This window comes from Echinops telfairi, unplaced genomic scaffold (assembly GCF_000313985.2).
Source record: "Echinops telfairi isolate 266 unplaced genomic scaffold, ASM31398v2 ScPeMD7_10;HRSCAF=50, whole genome shotgun sequence".
Lineage (NCBI taxonomy): Eukaryota > Metazoa > Chordata > Mammalia > Afrosoricida > Tenrecidae > Echinops > Echinops telfairi.
The window spans coordinates 6581567-6599966 of NW_022103907.1; the positions used below are offsets into that span (position 1 = coordinate 6581567).

Genomic DNA, 18400 nt, shown 5'->3' on the forward strand with positions numbered 1-18400 from the left:
GTTCGACACCCCGTGATCACACAGGTTGATATGTTGTTCCATGTGGGCTTTGTTGCTTCTGAGCTAGATGGCCGCTTGTTTACCTGAGGAAGCTGTTCTTAAAATGGCATTTGTAATCAGGGTTCTCGCTAAGGTGTGTGGCTGTGTAGTCACCCACTGTGGAAATCACACATTCATATTCCTTAATCTTTTAACTTTTATCTGGGAAACAGTGTTTTCTAAGCACCCAGAGGAACATTCATTCTGTCCATAGGTATAAAAAATTAGATGGAATTATGATTGTAATTTTTATTCCATTGTGTTTGTTAACTTTAGCTAACATAAAATATACAATGTAAAGAGAAAAAATTGACAAACAACCAGAGGGTGACCTGCTGTCATTCGTTTCAGCTTCGTGTTATGCTCCAAATATGTCTTCATTCCCTTAGAGGCAGGTTTGGGAATCTTTCTTCTGCCAAGGACCATTTGATATTTATAACATCATTCATGGACCATACAAAACTATCTAAGTAAAAAGCAGCCTGCTAATATTTGGTCAAGCATTTAACCAACTTGTTCCTGCCCAAGGACTAGAATTGCCTCGCTTTTTATTTGGCATGTGATGTTAGCTGGTCTTCATGATTCTGTGAGCCTTATATGACCTGAGGGCCGGACCATCCTCACCCCTGTCTTAGAGCTTCCTTTGTTTAAGATTTTACCCTCTTAGCTCATCCTCTGGCCCCAGGATGGGATGCTGAGAGCCACTCTCACTCCTCCCAGTTACTGAAGATGTGTTCTTTGTCACAGTGGACATAGAAAGCACGAGCATGTCAACTCCAGAACCAGGGGGCTGGGGAAGTGGCGTGGGTCCACGGCTGACCTCCTTCCCAAGGGAGAAGGCGAATCCAGTTCCACACTCACCCAAGGCTGATTTCAATGAGGCAGAAGGCAGACTCTCTAACCTTCTGAATCCTCTTCCAATGCCAACTGTCCCCCCCATGGTGTCTGCCTCTCTGCTGGGCTCAAGACCACAAAGAACTCACAGGCAATCCTTAGGGGCTCGTTAGGGAAGTCAACAGATTACAAAATGTTCCAGATATAGTTTGTTTGTCTGCAGTGTCTCTTTTCAGTTACGCTAGTAGGTAGGTTTCTCTCTGGTCCTCAGTAGCTCAGCCACACAGGCCCTCGGTCTCTTCCTGCTTGGGAACCAGTTACAAAGCTCCTTTAGTGCTGATAAATTCCCAAAGGGCATCTCACTTTATAAGTCAGTCTCTTACTTGAACACAGTTAGTTATACTCCTTGGGCTGTCTCTCCTGCCCCCACTTCTCCATACGGGGATCCCAGATGAGTATGGCTCCTCCCTCTTTTGGTTGTGGGGTTCTCTCTGCTTCCAAGATGGTTTATTTTATACTCAGTGGCATGGCACATTGACCAATACCAGAGTTAGTGTCTTTTACACCTTATTTGTATGTTCCCACTCCATCATTTGGTGGCAGTTACAAAGACTATGCGTAGAAGAACCATGCCAAGAAAGTTCCCTTCCCTGTAAGGATTCATAGAGCTTAGTTGGTAAAGAGTTTAGTGCAGAGACCACTCATCAAGATGATGATAATGCCTCCTCTTAGACTTCTCTTCTTCCTCCTCCTTCATTTTACGATGAAACTCACAAGGAAGTAAACAGAATCGTCAAAAGGGTAAAGCAATGTGACCCAATTCTAGGAGACGTGCGACCAGATCCTTCCAGCACATAAGGCCACAGACAGAATTCTTATGACTATAAAATATATTCAAGAGAAGAACACACTGACCCTTACAAAATGTTTTCCCAAGAGTTAATGTGTTCACTTCTGAACTGAACATTTTCTAGTTCTGAGTCTTCCTTTGGTATATTATTACAATTGAAGCACTGGAATTACTATAGTAGGTTATAACCCTCCAGCGTGGCTGAGTGTGTCCATCTGGAAGCCATCGGTCTGCAAGTGTCTGGAATGTGTATCAATGGATTTTCTCCCGTGTCCAGCTCCCGTCAAGTGCCAGGAAAATACCTTCTTGGTTGGACTTTGGAATTTCTTAGTAATTATTACGACAGCTTCTTTAAGACTCTCATTTCTCATTCGACTCATGTTGGTTAGCTGTAAATATGTTAGTTTAATTGCTAATACTAAGTAATAACTACTGGTCAAAAAGAAAGAGAGAAAAACTAAACTTTGTTGCTGGTTATTAAAAAAAAAGAAGCGCAATGAGGACTTACGAGCTGAGCTCTGACCTGGGGATTGACTTCTAATCAGTACTTGGTACCAGTGATCCCCAGAGTTGCCACATTTGCACAAGAATGGTGATTATTATTCATTTTTAGACAATAGGTCCAGTCATGGAATATTTATCACTGTAAACATTTGTTTGAGAAAATGTCTAGAAATTGACCTAGTAAGCAAGTCTTAACAATAGCGAAGGTTTTTCCGGGTGGTAGAAAAACTATAAATGTTTGGAGGGATATGGACTTGGCATTGCAACTTAACTATTGTCAGCATGGTGTTGGACACGTATTATAACCTACAGGGGGTCAATTTCTCCAACCATGAAGCAGAGATTACAATATTGATTGATAGTGTGTAGGACAACTACACACTATAAGATTTAAAAGTAATATAGGTAATTTTCCTGACATCATTTTGATAACATTTTATGTCACCAACGTGTTTATGGATGGTATTAGTACTTAGTTTCCTAAAATTCTGGACAACTTTAATTATTAAGATCCCATTAATTTAGTAAAATCTTTGCAGGTAAATACACACAGAGAGATAGATAGAGAGAGTGAGAACAGGAAAAACTCATGGTCACATTCACTAAACTCATCTAAAGCAAGAATGAAAAATAAATTACTTTTAAAGTTGAAAACAATAGTATTATCTAGGGCTGCTTGCTCCCATCAGTGTCAAATAATCTAATCTTTAGATACTATTCCATTACCCATAAATACGGCATACTTTATTCACCGTATCACAGGGATAAGTCTCCTTGTTAGAGCCCCCTCACAGATTTTAACTGTAGGTTAGGAATATAATCAGTATTAGTCTCATTTCTGAAGCTCATGTCACCCTAACAAGTGTGTCATAGAAGAAAGTAACTTTGACAATGACGACAAGGGAGAGTGATGGAGCCTGCTGGGAAGAACAACTGAAGGAAGGAAAATAATGAATAAAGAGAATCCAGCTCAAAGAACAAAGAGGGGAATTTTTAAAAGATGAGCATTAAACTCAAACGAATGTATAAGTAAGCAAAGAGATATCGCAAACTCAACATGTCCCGAAGTGAAGTCATCGTTTGTCCCTTTTCAGCATTCTACTTCTCCCCACTTTGCTCAAGTTCAAGGAAAGGGCTCCCTACTCTAAATAAATGTCCAGCTAGACATCTGAAACTTATCTCAGATGGCTTTGTCTCACTCATTTCCCAGAGCCAACTCATCACAAAGTCTTTTTGAATTTATCTTCAAAATACGTCCTAGAGCCAACCACGTCTCTCTCTGTGTGGTCGTACTTGGGTTTGGGCAACCATGATCTCTTGTGGTAAAATCATCATTATATTTGAGGCCTATTTGGTGTCCTTGTCCTTGGTATACATTTATACTAATATCTCCTCTATAGTTCTATAGAAAGATGTTTAAAAATATATACAGATATAAGTATGTTTCTCTCTTGCTTAGAACCTCCCAAATGATGGCTTCTCATTGCCTTTACATAAAACCCAGACTACTTCAATACAGCTAAAATATGGACTGACTTTTGAGTTGTATCTTGTATCATATTCAGTGTTTCAGCCATTATAAACACTTTGCCATTCTCTCCTCTATTTCTGAATCTTCTCATCCATCATTCTCTCTCTGGGATCCCCCTTCATGCTTTGTCTCGCCACTTCTACTCACCCCTTAGGTCCAAATTGGGCAAGACTTTTCAGGCCCCAAGAACAAAACTGTTCTTCCCCATACCTTGTGTGCTTCACAAGCTACTTCATTATAATTATCTATTTGTTTGTTAGTGTATAGGAGCAAAAGTGGTGCCTGTCTTGCTCACAAAATTATCCTTCCTTCCCTCCCACCCAGAGCTCACTACACCAGCCATTCCAGTGCCAAGCTTAGTGCGTGGTACCTAATAGATTTTTTTTTTTTGGCAAAACAAAAAAATTGTATTTCAAGAATTGGTGATCATTGTTGTTATTGAATGCAACAACCTTGATTTTCCTGGGGAGGCACAGAAAATGTGATCACAACACCGTTTTGTTCAATTCTATGATGAGAATAGAAGATTAAGCTTATCTGTTGCCCAAAGAGCTCATGCCAAGACGCATGAATCCCTAAAGCTCAACAGCTTCAGGCACATTTTCACAAAGGATTTAAGCATGAAAGGTATTGATCTGAAGGCTATATGAATATAAAGACAGATATATGGTCACTTATACCTAAGGACAATGTCTACCACTAGGAGGAAAGAGTCTTTGAGACTTTCTGTTCACTTGTTTTCTCCAATGAGTTTCTACTAGATCAAACCCCACCAGGCACTCTATGCCCTCCTCACCATCGATTTTAGTTTGTGGTTGTTCACTTGTTCCTGGGTTTGTTGACTCCCCACTCCCCCACTCCCCATCTTCCATGTCCCCCCAGAACCATCAGTCGCATTGTTTTCGCCTCAGGATAGTTTATCCTGCCTATCTTATATAGACATGGGAAAAAAAGAAAAGGAAAAAAGAAAAAGAAAAAGTCTACACGTAGTTCCAGATCTGTCTGTTTATCCTTATAAATGTTTTCAGATAGCGTCTGATGAGGTGCCAAGACCTGCGTGCTGAAGTCTGTTTTTGGCATTCTTCTCGGGCTCCATTGCTTTGCTTCCTTTGCTGCTCTGTGGGGCTCCCTCCGTGTTCCTTCCTGGTGTTAAGGCATGTTCTAGTTACCACAATACCTTTTCTTTTGTTCATTTTTCACTTCTCCAAGCTAACATCTCTCTTCTTGCCACTTCTACTAAATATTCCTCTTCTTAAACTTAAGTCCTCGAACCTTCACATGTTGACAGGAGAGGGGTCGATTATGCAAAGAGAACTACTTTTACAAGCACCCACTTTTTCCTGGGCCCTAGAGTAGACACATGTTACATGTTCCCTCATTAAACCCTTAAACAATCTAGTAAAGTAAATGGGATTAAGGATTTATCACCTGGAGAAAGGGGGATCTGATCACAGGGGGACAGACAACAGAAAAGTGGGAGAAAGGAGACAGTAGTCGGTGTTAAGACATGAAAAAAAAAAGATAAATTATTAAGGGTTCATGAGGGAGGGAGAGTGGGAGAAGGAGGAAATTAATTGATACCAAGGGCTCAAGTAGAAAGAACATGTTTTGGAAATGATAATGGCAACATATATACAAATGTGCTTGACACATGGATGTGTGTATGGATTGTGATAAGTGCTGTAAGAGCCCCCAATAAAATTTTTTTTTTGAAACCCAGAAACTTGGTTGTGCAAAATATGTTTTTAAAAACAGGTTGAATTTTTTTTAATTACTAGATTTAAAACATATCATGTTACCAAACAACAATTTTAATTATTTTTTTCTTCTTAATTGATTTCATGAAAGAGATCGATACGAAATCTCAAATACTGCCTCGTAGGCTTCATAAATATTTTCACACAATGGAGATTTTCTTGCGTTTCTGTTCCTTAACTCTGGGCTGTCTCTCTTTCTTTGACCAGGTTCTCCAAAGTACTTACTCCAGTTGGACAAGCCAGTTCTGCTGTCTACTCCCTCAGGGCATTGCCCAATGATAGTATTGTCGTGACATTTCAGTACGTCCTGGATATTGTTTGCAACGTATTGGTAAGCATTTCTTGGAATTATTTAGAAGATGCAAGAAACTTCCCTAAAGATAAAGGTGCGTAGAAAGATGAAAAGAAACCACAGTTGTCTTTGGGTGGTAGCAGACTTTAAAAACAAAACAAAAAACCCTCTTCATTGTGAATGAGATGAAGGTGTGCAGAGCTGGTCATTTTATACGGAACAGTGCATGCATATTTTGTTTCAGCTCATTCATTACCTTTCCCCCAATGTACCATCACTTACTTCCTCCTTTTTCCTAAACCTCTGAACTTTATTCTTGGGTCAATGCTGCCCTTTTGATCTTAAAGCATTGATTATTCTAACACAATGAGTGGGGTTAGCTCTGGACTAAGGCTAGAGTCTCAGGGGTCCCACCCGTCTCTTTCCCGCCAGTAAGCCTGGCCTCTTTTATGATTTTAAGTTTTGTTTCCCATTTTTCTCCCAATCTATCTAGGACCTTCTAATGTGATCCTTTTCAGAGCCAGGGTGGAGGTGCTGTTTACATGGTTCACCAGGCCCTTGGACTGATGGATGGCTTTTCCCCTTCCTCGTTTTCTTACTACTGATCGATGTCTATTTCTCTAGCACTAAAGAGGCTGTGCTTTGTGGTACTTTTGTGTCCTTTTTGCACACGATGTAGCTTGGTCATCAGGAGGATGCTCTAGACTTCTGTATCTCGGAGTTCAAGAAGGAAAAGATGGTTTGGAAACTGATTGTGGGAGCAATAGTGCAATGCTGCTTGATGGCATTGAATGATATGATATCTGTATTAACTCCCCAAAAATGGCTTTGAAAAAAAAAAAAAGCCGTAGTAGACACAATAATGTTTAAGCATATGCAGTGAGATCACAGGTAAATGTGCAGTTGAAGCAGAGACACAGACACATGTGTTGCTGGCTGAAACAAATTGTTACCCATAGCCCAGCCCCCTTGGCTTATCATGTGCCAGCTGCTGTGCAGATCACATGCAGACTTTCAAATCATGATGACCCCTTGGGAGGAGGTCAACAACTTCCTCAAACCATGCAGCATTGTAATTATGGTTTTGATCTGAGATGATCAGTTTAATTAATCTAGACTATTTGGTTCTAAAAGTGACCAGTTCAGTGAGTGAAAGGAGGGATTAAAAAACTTACATTTGAATTGTCCAGTTTGGATTTTTAATAGGGTAGACTGAGTTTATAGTAGGAAAATCATATGTGCTGCCCCAAAATATTCTGAAGGAGCTCCCAATTCTTATAACAAATACAGAAAAATCCTATAAATTGTAGAAACTTGGTAGGACTTTCTGGACCAGTGATGTTTACAAGAAGGTAATATAAATTATTATGCATAAGTCTAAGAAGTTATCTTTATTGAGTTTAGAATGCCTATGCACGCTTACACAAATATACACATATTTGGACACATGCTTTGACAAGATGTTACTCATTTCTTCACCCATCCACTTGTTCGTTCCCTTAACAATTGCTTTCTCCGTGTCTTCCTGGTGAAGCAGTCTTAGGTTTTTGAGCACATCCCCAAAACAAACACATTAAAAAAAAAAACCTTGAGTTCCTGGAGTTTGTATCCACTCATGTATCACTACCGAGATTAAAAACAAATAAACAAGTCAAATATATAGTGTGTCAGATGGTGGTGTGTGCTCCAGAGAAAAATAAATCCAGGAAGGGAGATAATGTATGCCATGGGGGTAAGGTGGGAGTAGGGGGAGGGACGTTGTTATTTTAAATAAGATGGCCTCCTGGATAAGGTGACTTGATTAAGCGATGTAAGCGGGTTCACCCAGGTGATTTTAGTATTCCCCTTTCACAAATCATTTAGCAATGGAAGTAGGAGATCACTGGCCCTGCACTTTTGTTATTTTTTATTGCACAAGGTAAAATAGCCCTTTGTTTTTGCTCTAAGAGTGGTTGGTACATTCTATATTAGACTAGGGGCTCTTACAGAGCAATAATCAAGACAGAAAACATGTTACCTCCGAAGGTCTCTGCTTGGTGAACAGAAACACTCAAATGGAACTCTTCAATGGTACCACCGCACATCCGAACGTTAGCTCTTCTTCTCTTCATTCACATGCCAGTATTCCCAAGTGGATGTGAACCCATTGAAGCCAGGCCTGGGCCAATGTCTTGTTCTTTGTGGCAGCCTCCACTCGTAGCTCAGTGCTTGGCCTGTGCCAAGAGCTCCATGATTGCTGGCTCAACCACTGAGGTCTGAAAGAAGACTAGACATTAATTAGCCTTGGCCATAGCTACTATGACATTTCTCAAAATTACTCATGATAATCTCTTACCGCACGATGACCTCTTCATTTTTTCCCAACAAGCCCTGTGTGGACGTGGCACCAGGACTTGGTCTGTGGAATAAAAGGATGGTGTGTCCTGAATGGGGATGTTTTCATGGGATGCAACTATATGGAGTTGTGTCCAGTCACACCTTCCCCATGACAGTGTTGTTAAATGGGACATCTTTTTTTTCTTTGTGATGATGGTAGTTGCCGTCATATCAGCTCTGACTCGGGGCGACCTCCCTCTGCGCCGTGTTAACCAGTGTTCTCGTGTGGGAGTCCGATATGGAGCCATGCCATATCGGGGTGGGGAGGGCAGGGTTCTTCATTTTCACTGACATGCGGCTTCACCAGCTATGACGCTACCAAGTTTTCTAGCAATTGGTTTTCCCCGATGACATGTCCAGAGCAAGCAGGTGAAGCCGACATGCTGGTGGTATTGCTTCTCAGGCTGACTCATTCCATCTTTGGCAGCCTGTCAAAACCACGATTCGAATGCATCAACTCGTCTTCCGTGTTGACTGGGCAGCTTTTGCATGCATATGTGGTAGTAACTTGTGATAGATAATCTGGCTCGTAGTTTCTCTCTGAAATGGTATAAGGGTGCGAGATGCTTCACACTGTCTTGGGGCCATAATGATAACATCTCGTAATGTCTATACCTAGGGGAGAAATGAAAGGGAGCCCAGACCTTTATTTCAGAAAGGAGTCCTGATTCTGGCCCTTAACAGTTGTCTGCTGTGGAACAAGTAGCTGAAACTCTTGGATTCCAGGACCTCATCTGTAAATAAGGAGTAATAATGATCATCTCATAGCATTGTTGTGAAAGTCAAAATAAATATATACATATTTTATATGTGTATATATATATATATAATCGATCACTTGGCATGATTCCTAAAACATGATCTTAATTATTATTAATAATTTTCCTATTATTGCTACTAGTAAAGAAGTAAGGCATACAGAATTTTTATGGTTGTCTAAATTTACATGAACTTTGAAGATAATACATATTAATATATTTACATTTAAACATTTATCTTGAAAGAGATTTGCTTCAAGATAAATGTTTAAATGTAAATATATTAATATATTTCTAATAGTAATAGTATCAAATTACATAACACAGGTTTGAATGACTCATCACTCAAAATGGAAGACATTCTAAAATTCAGCAGCAAATACCATAAAATATTGAAAGCATTAAAAATTCAGCCACAAAACTTTAACGGGTCATCTCTGGACTCAGCACAAAATGTGCTAAGGACAGTCAAGTGGCCTTTGGTCATCATGGTGGCTGCTGTAACCTTAGCTGCTTTGAAAGATAAACGGAAGTCATCTTTTCTTTCAGGTACGAAAGCGCTGCTGTAGTGGGGTCTGAGATGCACTCGGGTAACTTCCTTTTCCCTTGTTTCTTCTTGAAGTACCAGTAAGAGCAGAGACCACCCAACACCACCAGCTTGCATGAACCTAGAGATGGTCTCTTTGATGCTGAAAATGTGCAGAGTTTTTTGACAACGGCTAAACAACCATGGGGTCGAGCGGACTGGGGAAAGCGGCCACATTGGATGAACTGCTGAGCACTTGCATTGAGATGTTTGGTAGGAGCCTTTTCTTCTGCCATTCTTGGTGCCTCGTGTGATAGCCCCATGTCTCTACTCAGATGCGTGTGTTGCTTGTGGAACAGAGTTCAGCTTCTACATCCTAGTATTGAAGACCTTTTTAAATGACCCCAACCTGTCTCTCCAGTATCACTGCCTTCTGCATGTGTCCCTCTTTACTGACCACAGCTCATGTCCCAGCCAAATTGTCCACTTAATAATGTTTCTTAAGGCTTCCCAGCACCTTTGAACCTTCCTGCTTTTACTATATTTCTTTCATTGAAAGTAAGAGTTGGGGCTTATCTCACATGTCATTTTCTTCAGAATATCATTCCCAATATCCCTGCTAGCAGTGCTCCTTGTGTTCTCCATGCTCCCATAGCCCTTGATGCTGTGAATGCCATGACTTTATGATTTATGCTACAATGGTAGCACGATCAACTGCATTCGATATTTGCATGCATGGATTTTATCTCCTACCAGATTTTAGATTATACAAGTGTATCCTTTGTATGCTGTTATTTCTGGATCCATGTCAGTAAGAAAATTCCTTGCACAAGTAGTCATAAAGGAATGGTTTGTTGAATTAGCTGCTACAGGAATCAGAGTTAAAGCTGCGTAGGATTGGAGATAAAAATATAAGATGATCAGTTAACTTTGAGTTCCAGATAAACAGCGACTATATTTCTAGTATAAATAAGTATGTCCAAAATAAGGAATGAGACATACTTACAGTTTTGAAACACGTTGTTTATCTGAAATTTACACTTAGCCTAGCATCTTGTTTTTTTATCTGCGAAATCTGGCAAGTCGAAACCTTAAGAATGGCAAGCAAAGAGACCAACAAAGAACCCCACTGTCACTGAGTCCCTTCTGACTCACAGCAGCCTTATGCCAGGGCTCACTGTCAAGGGCAAGGCAGTATCAGCCGCAAGTAAAAGGTGGGAACATGTCCTGGGGTCAATGAAAAATCTGTGCTGCTCTTGCTTCCCTCCTGGCTGAGTGAAAAGGGAAGAGTAACTCTACGGTCTCCTCCTCCTTCTTTCTTTCTTTTTTTTAAACAGATGACAGCGGAGAGCTAAACAGCAGTTGTTTGCCAAGAACAGTTCTCCTGATGCACCGATGGTATTTATCATCCACTGAATTGGCAGAAAAACTTCTCTGCATATATCTTTTTAACGACTGTGTGATTGTGAACATGATAAACAGAGTTTGGTATTTAGAGTGTCTGTCCGAAGCAAGTAAGTAGAAAGATGCATAAAGTCAGTTTGACCCATCTGTTTTGTGAATATATGAGTTTGGTCCTGTCTAGACAAAACATCTGTAGGATAGGCTGATTCATCTGGGTGTTTTGACTCCACTGATATGTCAAATGGGGCAGTCGCTGCCTTTTCTAACTTGTCTTCTATACTTTCTGCTGTGACAACAAACCCTGCAGAAGCTGGAACCTGTATAAGGAGGAAACCTGTCAGAGCAAGACAATGCAAATATTTACTAATTGAGGGTGGTAGGGAAGTGGTATGACTACCCTGCCAAAGGGGGAAAATTGTGAGACCTGGAAGAGCAAGGCCGGCCTGTCGGTCCTGGGTCTCATGAATTTCACTATATTTAATGAGAATATTTACAGCTGATTCAAGACCTAACTTATTCCTTCTAGGATGGCAAAATGATGGGCCACCAGTTAAATGGAAGTGCCAACCCAAACCAGCTATCATGACTGAGGTACAAACACTATGCAAGTTTTGTATCTTCCATGCTGGCGAGACACAAAGAACGCCCTGCCTGGTTTACTACAATTTGTTGATTGATATTAGTTTTTTCTTTCCTCCGACATTAAAATATAGTTGGAAACAACATTCCAGCATAACAAATTCTATCACTTTGGTCTATAAGGCAGTCCTGATGGAATTTGAAAGTCAAATGATTGAAACCAGGTTAAATCTCTCACATTTAGAACGAGATTTTCCTCCCCAAATCCAAAGCATGTCATATCACTTCTAACGTCGGCTTCTCTGTTCTCCACTTTCTCCAAGCCCAGAGCACCTTGGGCAATCTGGGGTGCATAGGGCACGGGGAGCCTGCTCGGGGGAGAATCCACTGAGAGTTCCCAGGATCTACCCCTGCTGCCTGGGCCAAATGAGACTTCCACTGTTCATGTCAGGCTTCCTCCATAAGCAGCTTCTCTCTGCATCCCTCAGTCTCACAGTGGCAAAGTGACTTTGACCCTGAGGGAGAAAGGGCTTGGGCTTCATGGGAATCAACTGTGGAAGGCAGACACAGGGAAGCTTGGGCAGGGTTGAGTTGGTCAGCGGCCACATATTCTGCAAGGCATCCGCCTACTAACACTATCTCACCCACGGTATGTATCTCCCATGAGGTAGAAAACACAAGCAAAAGAGGATATTTGAACAGATTGTACAGAAGTACAGATTTTATTCCCTGTGATTTGACGTTTCCTTAAAATATACTACCTTTGAGTCTCAAGGCTGCATAACAAAATACCACAAAGTTGAAGACTTAGAAAACCAAGCAGCCAACCATCCGGACATGTATTGTCTCACATTTCTGGAAACCAGAGGTCCAAATTCAGGGCTCTGGCAGTTCATTCTGGGGTCCAATTGAATTTCTCTTCCAGTGTCTGGTAGTCCTGGAGATTCCTGGTGTTCCTTGTCTTACAGCTGGATCTTTACATGGTATCTTCTCATTGTGTGTGATCCTATCTCAGTGTCTGCTCAGTTCTGTAAGGATCACAATGATCGCCTTTGCTTGACTGGTAGCATCTACAGAGGAGAAAGACCCTGTTTTCTCACCAGAAGTCACATTGACAGATAGAGGATAGAGGTTAGGGGCTTCAGCATATCTTTAGGGGGACACAATTCAATCCATAACACTGAATTCCCTGTTGACGGAACATCCACAGTGCCTGGCATAGAGCAGAATCTCAATAAATATTTATTTAAAAGATTATGAATGATTTGACTTGAGACCAAATTACAACACAATCTGTGTACTCATGTCCCTGGAAATGGCATTTTCCACTTCAGAAGAAATTAATGTGCTTAAGAAGTCATTCATCTTAAATACAATTCTCTTCCCATTGTATAATCCGAGGGTTAGGGCTAACATGGTGCTCATAATAGGTCATCAGTTTATCTATAGTTGGCAGGATGTTTGTAAGTATGGTTGCCTTTCATAGTTATAGGTACTCAGGACGACTAAACTAGGTTTTTAAGTGCCCTCTCTTCCAGACAAAGAGTACATCCTAGAGCAATGATAAATCAGATTTTGCTTATTCAGCTTTGAAGCGATCAGACTCTATTCCTCTCTCCATGTGAGTGTCCACCTAACCCCCAAGTCTCCAGGAGGACCCTTTAGTAGGAAATCATCTCATTGGTAAGACAGTTTCAGGTGGGTGTTACAGAAAGCAAGGTGCAAGAATCTTTTCTTTAACCAGAGCACGTATCAAAATGCGAGTGGAGAAAGCTGCAATGAATTTCGATTAAAGATCTGCTACTTCATGAGGTAATTATACTTACAATTTTCATTGATGGCTGTGTGGTTTCAGGTTCTGAGATTGTTGACAACTCCCTTACCCCCAAGCAGCAGACCCTGTTTGAAGATAATAGCAACTCTGAGCCTCCTTTTATTGACTCTTTGGAATCGAGCTCTCCTCTGTTCCCGGGGGTAGAATGATCTTTCCTAAGGGTGGAGGTCAAGCAGGGATACACTGGATGAGGGAGCGAAAGCAGCTCTCAAGAGGTGAATTCACTTGCTTCGACCCGCTCACCGCACACAGTCTCACTTTCTCGCCGTGAGTTGAAGGTGGTTTCAGTGAGAGTCAGAAAGAAAGGCTTGGGTGGCGGTGCAACATCTTCCTGGATTCCATGAAGGGCGAGGCCGGCCCACTGTGATGGACAGGGGAGGAGTGAGCTTGCTACTTGGAGGTGGACTGTTGGATTGGATCTAATAAAACGTAGTTTTCCTAGAAGTCCAACTTGACGTCGCCCACCTTTCAGATATATTGTTGCATTTCAGGTACTGGATTCTGAAGTTTCCTGCGGAGTTTAATTTGGATCTTGGTTTGATTCGCATGACCGAGGAGTTCCGGGAAGTAGCGAGTCAACTAGGATATGAAAAACACGTCGGCCTCATTGACATATCCAGCATGTAAGAGTGGCGCAAGCTTCTTTCAAACCTGATGAGTTCATCCCTTTTTGTCGAGAAGGCCGGTGACCTCACTTGATCCAAGTCCATACCACTGCACATTTTAGGTTTGCTGCTTTGAGGAAATTCTTGCGAGGTTGGGCAAAGCCGCATTGGACACAGCTCATCTCTCCAAGATTCAGTGTCGAGCTGTGAAATAAGAATAAGACCTTTCTCGTGGGTTGTTGTGAGCACCCAATAAATCCACAGGCCAGTATGTAAAAGCTCAAGAGCCAGAGATGTAGAGACAGCAACTTGGGCCTCTCTTTGGAGCTCATCAGAACTACGCAGTGTTGGGCCCCATCCTAACCCTGCTGAGTGGAAATCTGTATTTAATAAGAATGCTCAAGAGATTTACAGACACATTGGCATCTGCGAAGTCCTGAGCGAAGGCACTTTGGAGGTTGGCCTGCGACTCTACAGATGGTTCCAAGAACTGGTCATTCAGCAAATAGGAACCCGGTGCAAATTTGGCTTAGGGTTTTGTATCAACCTGCTAACTATACAGGTTGAAAACTGGATATTCATCTTGATAATTAAGATAGACTCTTGTGGCCCAGGTATTCATCGTCTGTTTTCCTAGAATAGTTCAGTAAGGGTGATCAGCAGGATCGTGGAGGATAGTTAGAACTACAGATTATTCAGGTTGACTCCTAAGAAGTCAGAATCTCTGGTAATAAGAACCGATGACTCATATGATGCTGAAGTATGGAACCACAGCTCCTGTTGGCTCCATTATTTCTGAACTCACCATCTATGTGCTGGTACACTGTCACATGCCTCCCCCTTCATGATTCAGACCTTGCCGGTGACTAGGGAGATCTAGGAGGACATTCTGGATGGATCAGGGTAAACCCACTTTGTCAGGAAAAGAACATGCAAAGTGTATGCTCTGTGGGTCATGGGGCCATGGGGTTCTCTTCAAACATAAAGGACAGGGCATGGATGTTTCTTTTTTTTTTTTAATAGTTTTATTAGGGGCTCATACAACTCTTATCACAATCCATATACACATCAATTGTGTAAAGCGCGTTTGTACATTCATTGCCCTCATGGCATGTACTCATAGGCCCCTGGAAGCAAGCCACGTGCCCATAGGCGAGTAGCTCCCCGTGAAGCGGGCTTTCAGCACACTGACCGGCTCGCTCTTCTTTTCCAGCCCTTCCTATGACTGGATGAGGAGAGTCACACAGAGGAAAAAAGTTTCCAAGAAGGGAAAAGCCTGTCTGCTCTTTGACCATCTGGAGCCCATCGAATTGGCTGAGCACCTCACTTTTCTGGAACATAAATCTTTTAGAAGGATCTCAGTAAGAAACTCGACATTTATTCTTCCAAGGATAATAAGCACCATGCCAACTTTCCCAAGAGCAGCGTTTTCATACTCTGAAGCGTTGGCAGCCTCTGTCACTGTGCTCCACTGGAAAAGGGCCCTTAACTCATAGGAACAATTCCCTCTCACCAAAAATAAATATTATCCCGTCTTTATTTTATGGCTCAGGAGCTATATTTCGGTCGCTATTTTCAATGTCTCCTTTCATAGTCGGAAAGCACGCTTTTTGAAATACTCAGTGGAGATGAAACCATGCAAGGTTTATTTCACTCCACTGACGTCTCTCAAGCGAGCGTGTTTTGCTCTGCTCCTTCATATCTGGGAAGAATTATTTAGGCTGGGGTTTGGATCAATGCCTGCTCCTGGGTGTAGGTTGGAAACGGGAATTGTGGACTTTGAGGAGAGTCTCAACACGGCGCTGTTTCTTTTGGGTCTTGTCTGAGAACAGAGACCCTGACAAATTTTTCATTTTCTACCCAACTTGAGAGGCTTCCTTCTGCCTTGACATTTCGTTCCTTTCTACAGACCGATCTCTTCCTGGTCACCGCCACCATACTAGCTTGCTGTCATTGTAGCTCCACACTGGTCCATGGTCAGCCAGCTGTTCTTGGTCCCACCAACCTCCCCAGCAGTGACTCCTTTACTTTGTTCCAGGTGCCAAGAAATGAACGACACTCTTGCTTGCAAATATGAGCATCTGTTTAGAAGCATGGGTCTATGAAATACCGAGGTTTTCCTTAAGCAATCCTCCTTGGAGAGGACATTGAGGATTCTCTTCAGGGAATTTATGGAAGGGAATCCCTTGCGCTGTTTATATTATCGGCGGGCTCTTATGTTTTAGACGATGACCAGGCTGATCTTGAAAAGCGTTTATCTGTTTGATTGAGCAGCTGCCTCACATCAATTGCCATTTTAGCGCATCTCTTTTTCTTCCTTGAAAACAATGCACACAATGACCCTACGTCCAATTCATTATTATGGCCGCTTTCTGTCCCTTGTGGTTCAGCATTGCTTCTCAAACTTGCCCAATCATTCAACTCCCTAGAAAAGGATTACAGGTGGAGCTGGGCCCTCTTAGGTTCTTCCTCTGATCCGACGGATCCTTTAGCTTCTGGGGTGACCCTGGGAATACGTAGTTTAACAAATGGCCCAAGTGGATATTGTGAGAGTAGATTTTGGACTTACTGGCCTGTACCCACTCCGGTCCCTTCCTCCATCCACCAACACTGTGATATGCAAGACTGCATAGGGGGCAGGGTGGGGGAGAAGGGTGTGTACAGTGCAGCAAAATACCACATTTAAAGATGCAGTGTGCCACTAGAATGTGAAATGGTGGAAACCGGGACCTCCCACCTTCCACGTAGCCTCCTAAGTTCTAACTGTGCCGTGCTCCGTGATAATTCAGAATCTCTGACTCTTCCTTGACTAGTTCACCGATTACCAAAGTTATGTCATCCACGGCTGCCTAGACAACAATCCGACCTTGGAGAGATCTATCGCTTTATTTAATGGAATCTCGAAGTGGGTCCAGTTGATGGTTCTTAGCAAGCCCACACCCCAGCAGAGGGCCGAGGTCATCACAAAGTTTATCAATGTTGCAAAGGTATGTCTGGCAATCAGAATTGAAGGTCTAAAAGGACACTCGATGTTTATTTGCTCTATCAAGAAAAACATGAGGGAAATTTGGTATTCACAATAAAATAGTATTAGACATTCAAGCCACCCATTCCATGTCTAATGGACAAATCAGACTGTTCAGGTGAGAAGGTTGCTTTCAAAAACACAATAGTTGGAAGCATTGCCAGTTGCCTGGCTCGTCTATGAAAGAACTGATGTATTTTTCTAATGGATTCCACTTGTGCTGCATTTTCTACGAATGTTATTTTTCAGTTCCTTGTTAAAATCTGCACTCACAGGAAGGTGAAAATGCAGCCAAAATGCTTACAACATATTTTTGTGCACATTTTTATTGCAGAAACTCCTTCAGCTCAAAAACTTTAACACCCTGATGGCGGTGGTAGGCGGCCTAAGCCATAGTTCCATTTCACGCCTCAAAGAGACCCATTCTCATCTTTCTTCAGAAGTGACGAAGGTACGGTGGAACGGGCCCTGGGCCCAAGCTTCAGCTTCATTTGTGAATTGTTCGGGTTTGGTGTGCTCTCAATACATTGGGCTGCGAGTAGGAAAGTTTTCCTCTTAGACCAATGGTTGGTTACGCGGGTGGGGAGGTGGGGGAGGGGAGGGCGTGCGGGAGGAGGTGGGCAAAGTTGAAAGAGCACATCCTGAGAGGCTGAGTCCCCTGGGAAAACCAGGTCAGAGATGTAAGCGTCCCAACAAGAATGACCTGACATACCGTTAACGGGCATTAGCATACCGTAAGTGTAAATAATCAACGCATGTTTATTTCACACTTACTATGCGGAAGAAAGACTGGGCTTGCTAACCCTGTAATAGTAGCCTCAGACACCCACAGGGGGTCACTATGAGTCCACATTGACCCAATGGCAGTGAGTTTGGCTTGGTTTTGTGTGTCAGACCACATCTTTCTCCTGCGGAATGGCTGGTGTGGGTTCTAACCACAGACTTTTTGGTTAAGAACCAAGTTCTTACTCACTACACCCTCCTGGAAACACTATGGGAAAAATATACTCTCTCCTGCAGGGGGGCTATGAGTTGGAATCAGCTTCGTAGAAGCAGGTTTGGTGTTTGGTTTGCTGTGTTAGGCCCAGTGATACACACAGCAGTAATAGGGCACAAAAGATCCGAAGAGTTCCAGTTCCACACGATTCGAAAGGAGTCGTCCATTCAAGACCTACTCTACCCATAGTGCTGAGCATACAGAGGAAAAGAATCAAAGCAAGGGAAAGATATCAACCTTGTATAGAAATTCTGAGCGTTTAGAGTTAATTTGTAAGGAAAAAAATACACACACACATAAATATTAAACAAAAATAATTTCCCAGACTAGCTTTCTGCCAGTTTTATTTCCAGACCACAATAAGGTTTTTGCCCTTATTGATTGAGGAAAAAAAAAGGGGGGGAGAGAAATGTATACTTTTTAAAGGGTTTTGTGTGTGTGAGTGTGTGTGTGTGTGAGTATACTTGTCTGTCTCAGTGAGGACTTTTA

The 18400-nt window shown here is 42.1% G+C and overlaps 1 protein-coding gene across 1 annotated transcript in view; it reads left to right on the top strand.

Annotated features, from left to right (window-relative positions):
* Positions 1-18400, top strand: part of RASGRP3 (RAS guanyl releasing protein 3) — a gene marked incomplete at its 3' end in the record, with an annotated part of 89272 nt that overhangs the window by 29104 nt on the left and 41768 nt on the right. Inside the window, exons 2-9 of the mRNA XM_045287026.1 lie at positions 5723-5846; positions 9564-9740; positions 10805-10907; positions 13200-13262; positions 13776-13907; positions 15103-15250; positions 16703-16876; positions 17249-17365. Coding sequence (XP_045142961.1) covers positions 9671-9740; positions 10805-10907; positions 13200-13262; positions 13776-13907; positions 15103-15250; positions 16703-16876; positions 17249-17365 — 807 coding nt within the window. The remainder of the gene's footprint in view (positions 1-5722; positions 5847-9563; positions 9741-10804; positions 10908-13199; positions 13263-13775; positions 13908-15102; positions 15251-16702; positions 16877-17248; positions 17366-18400) is intronic.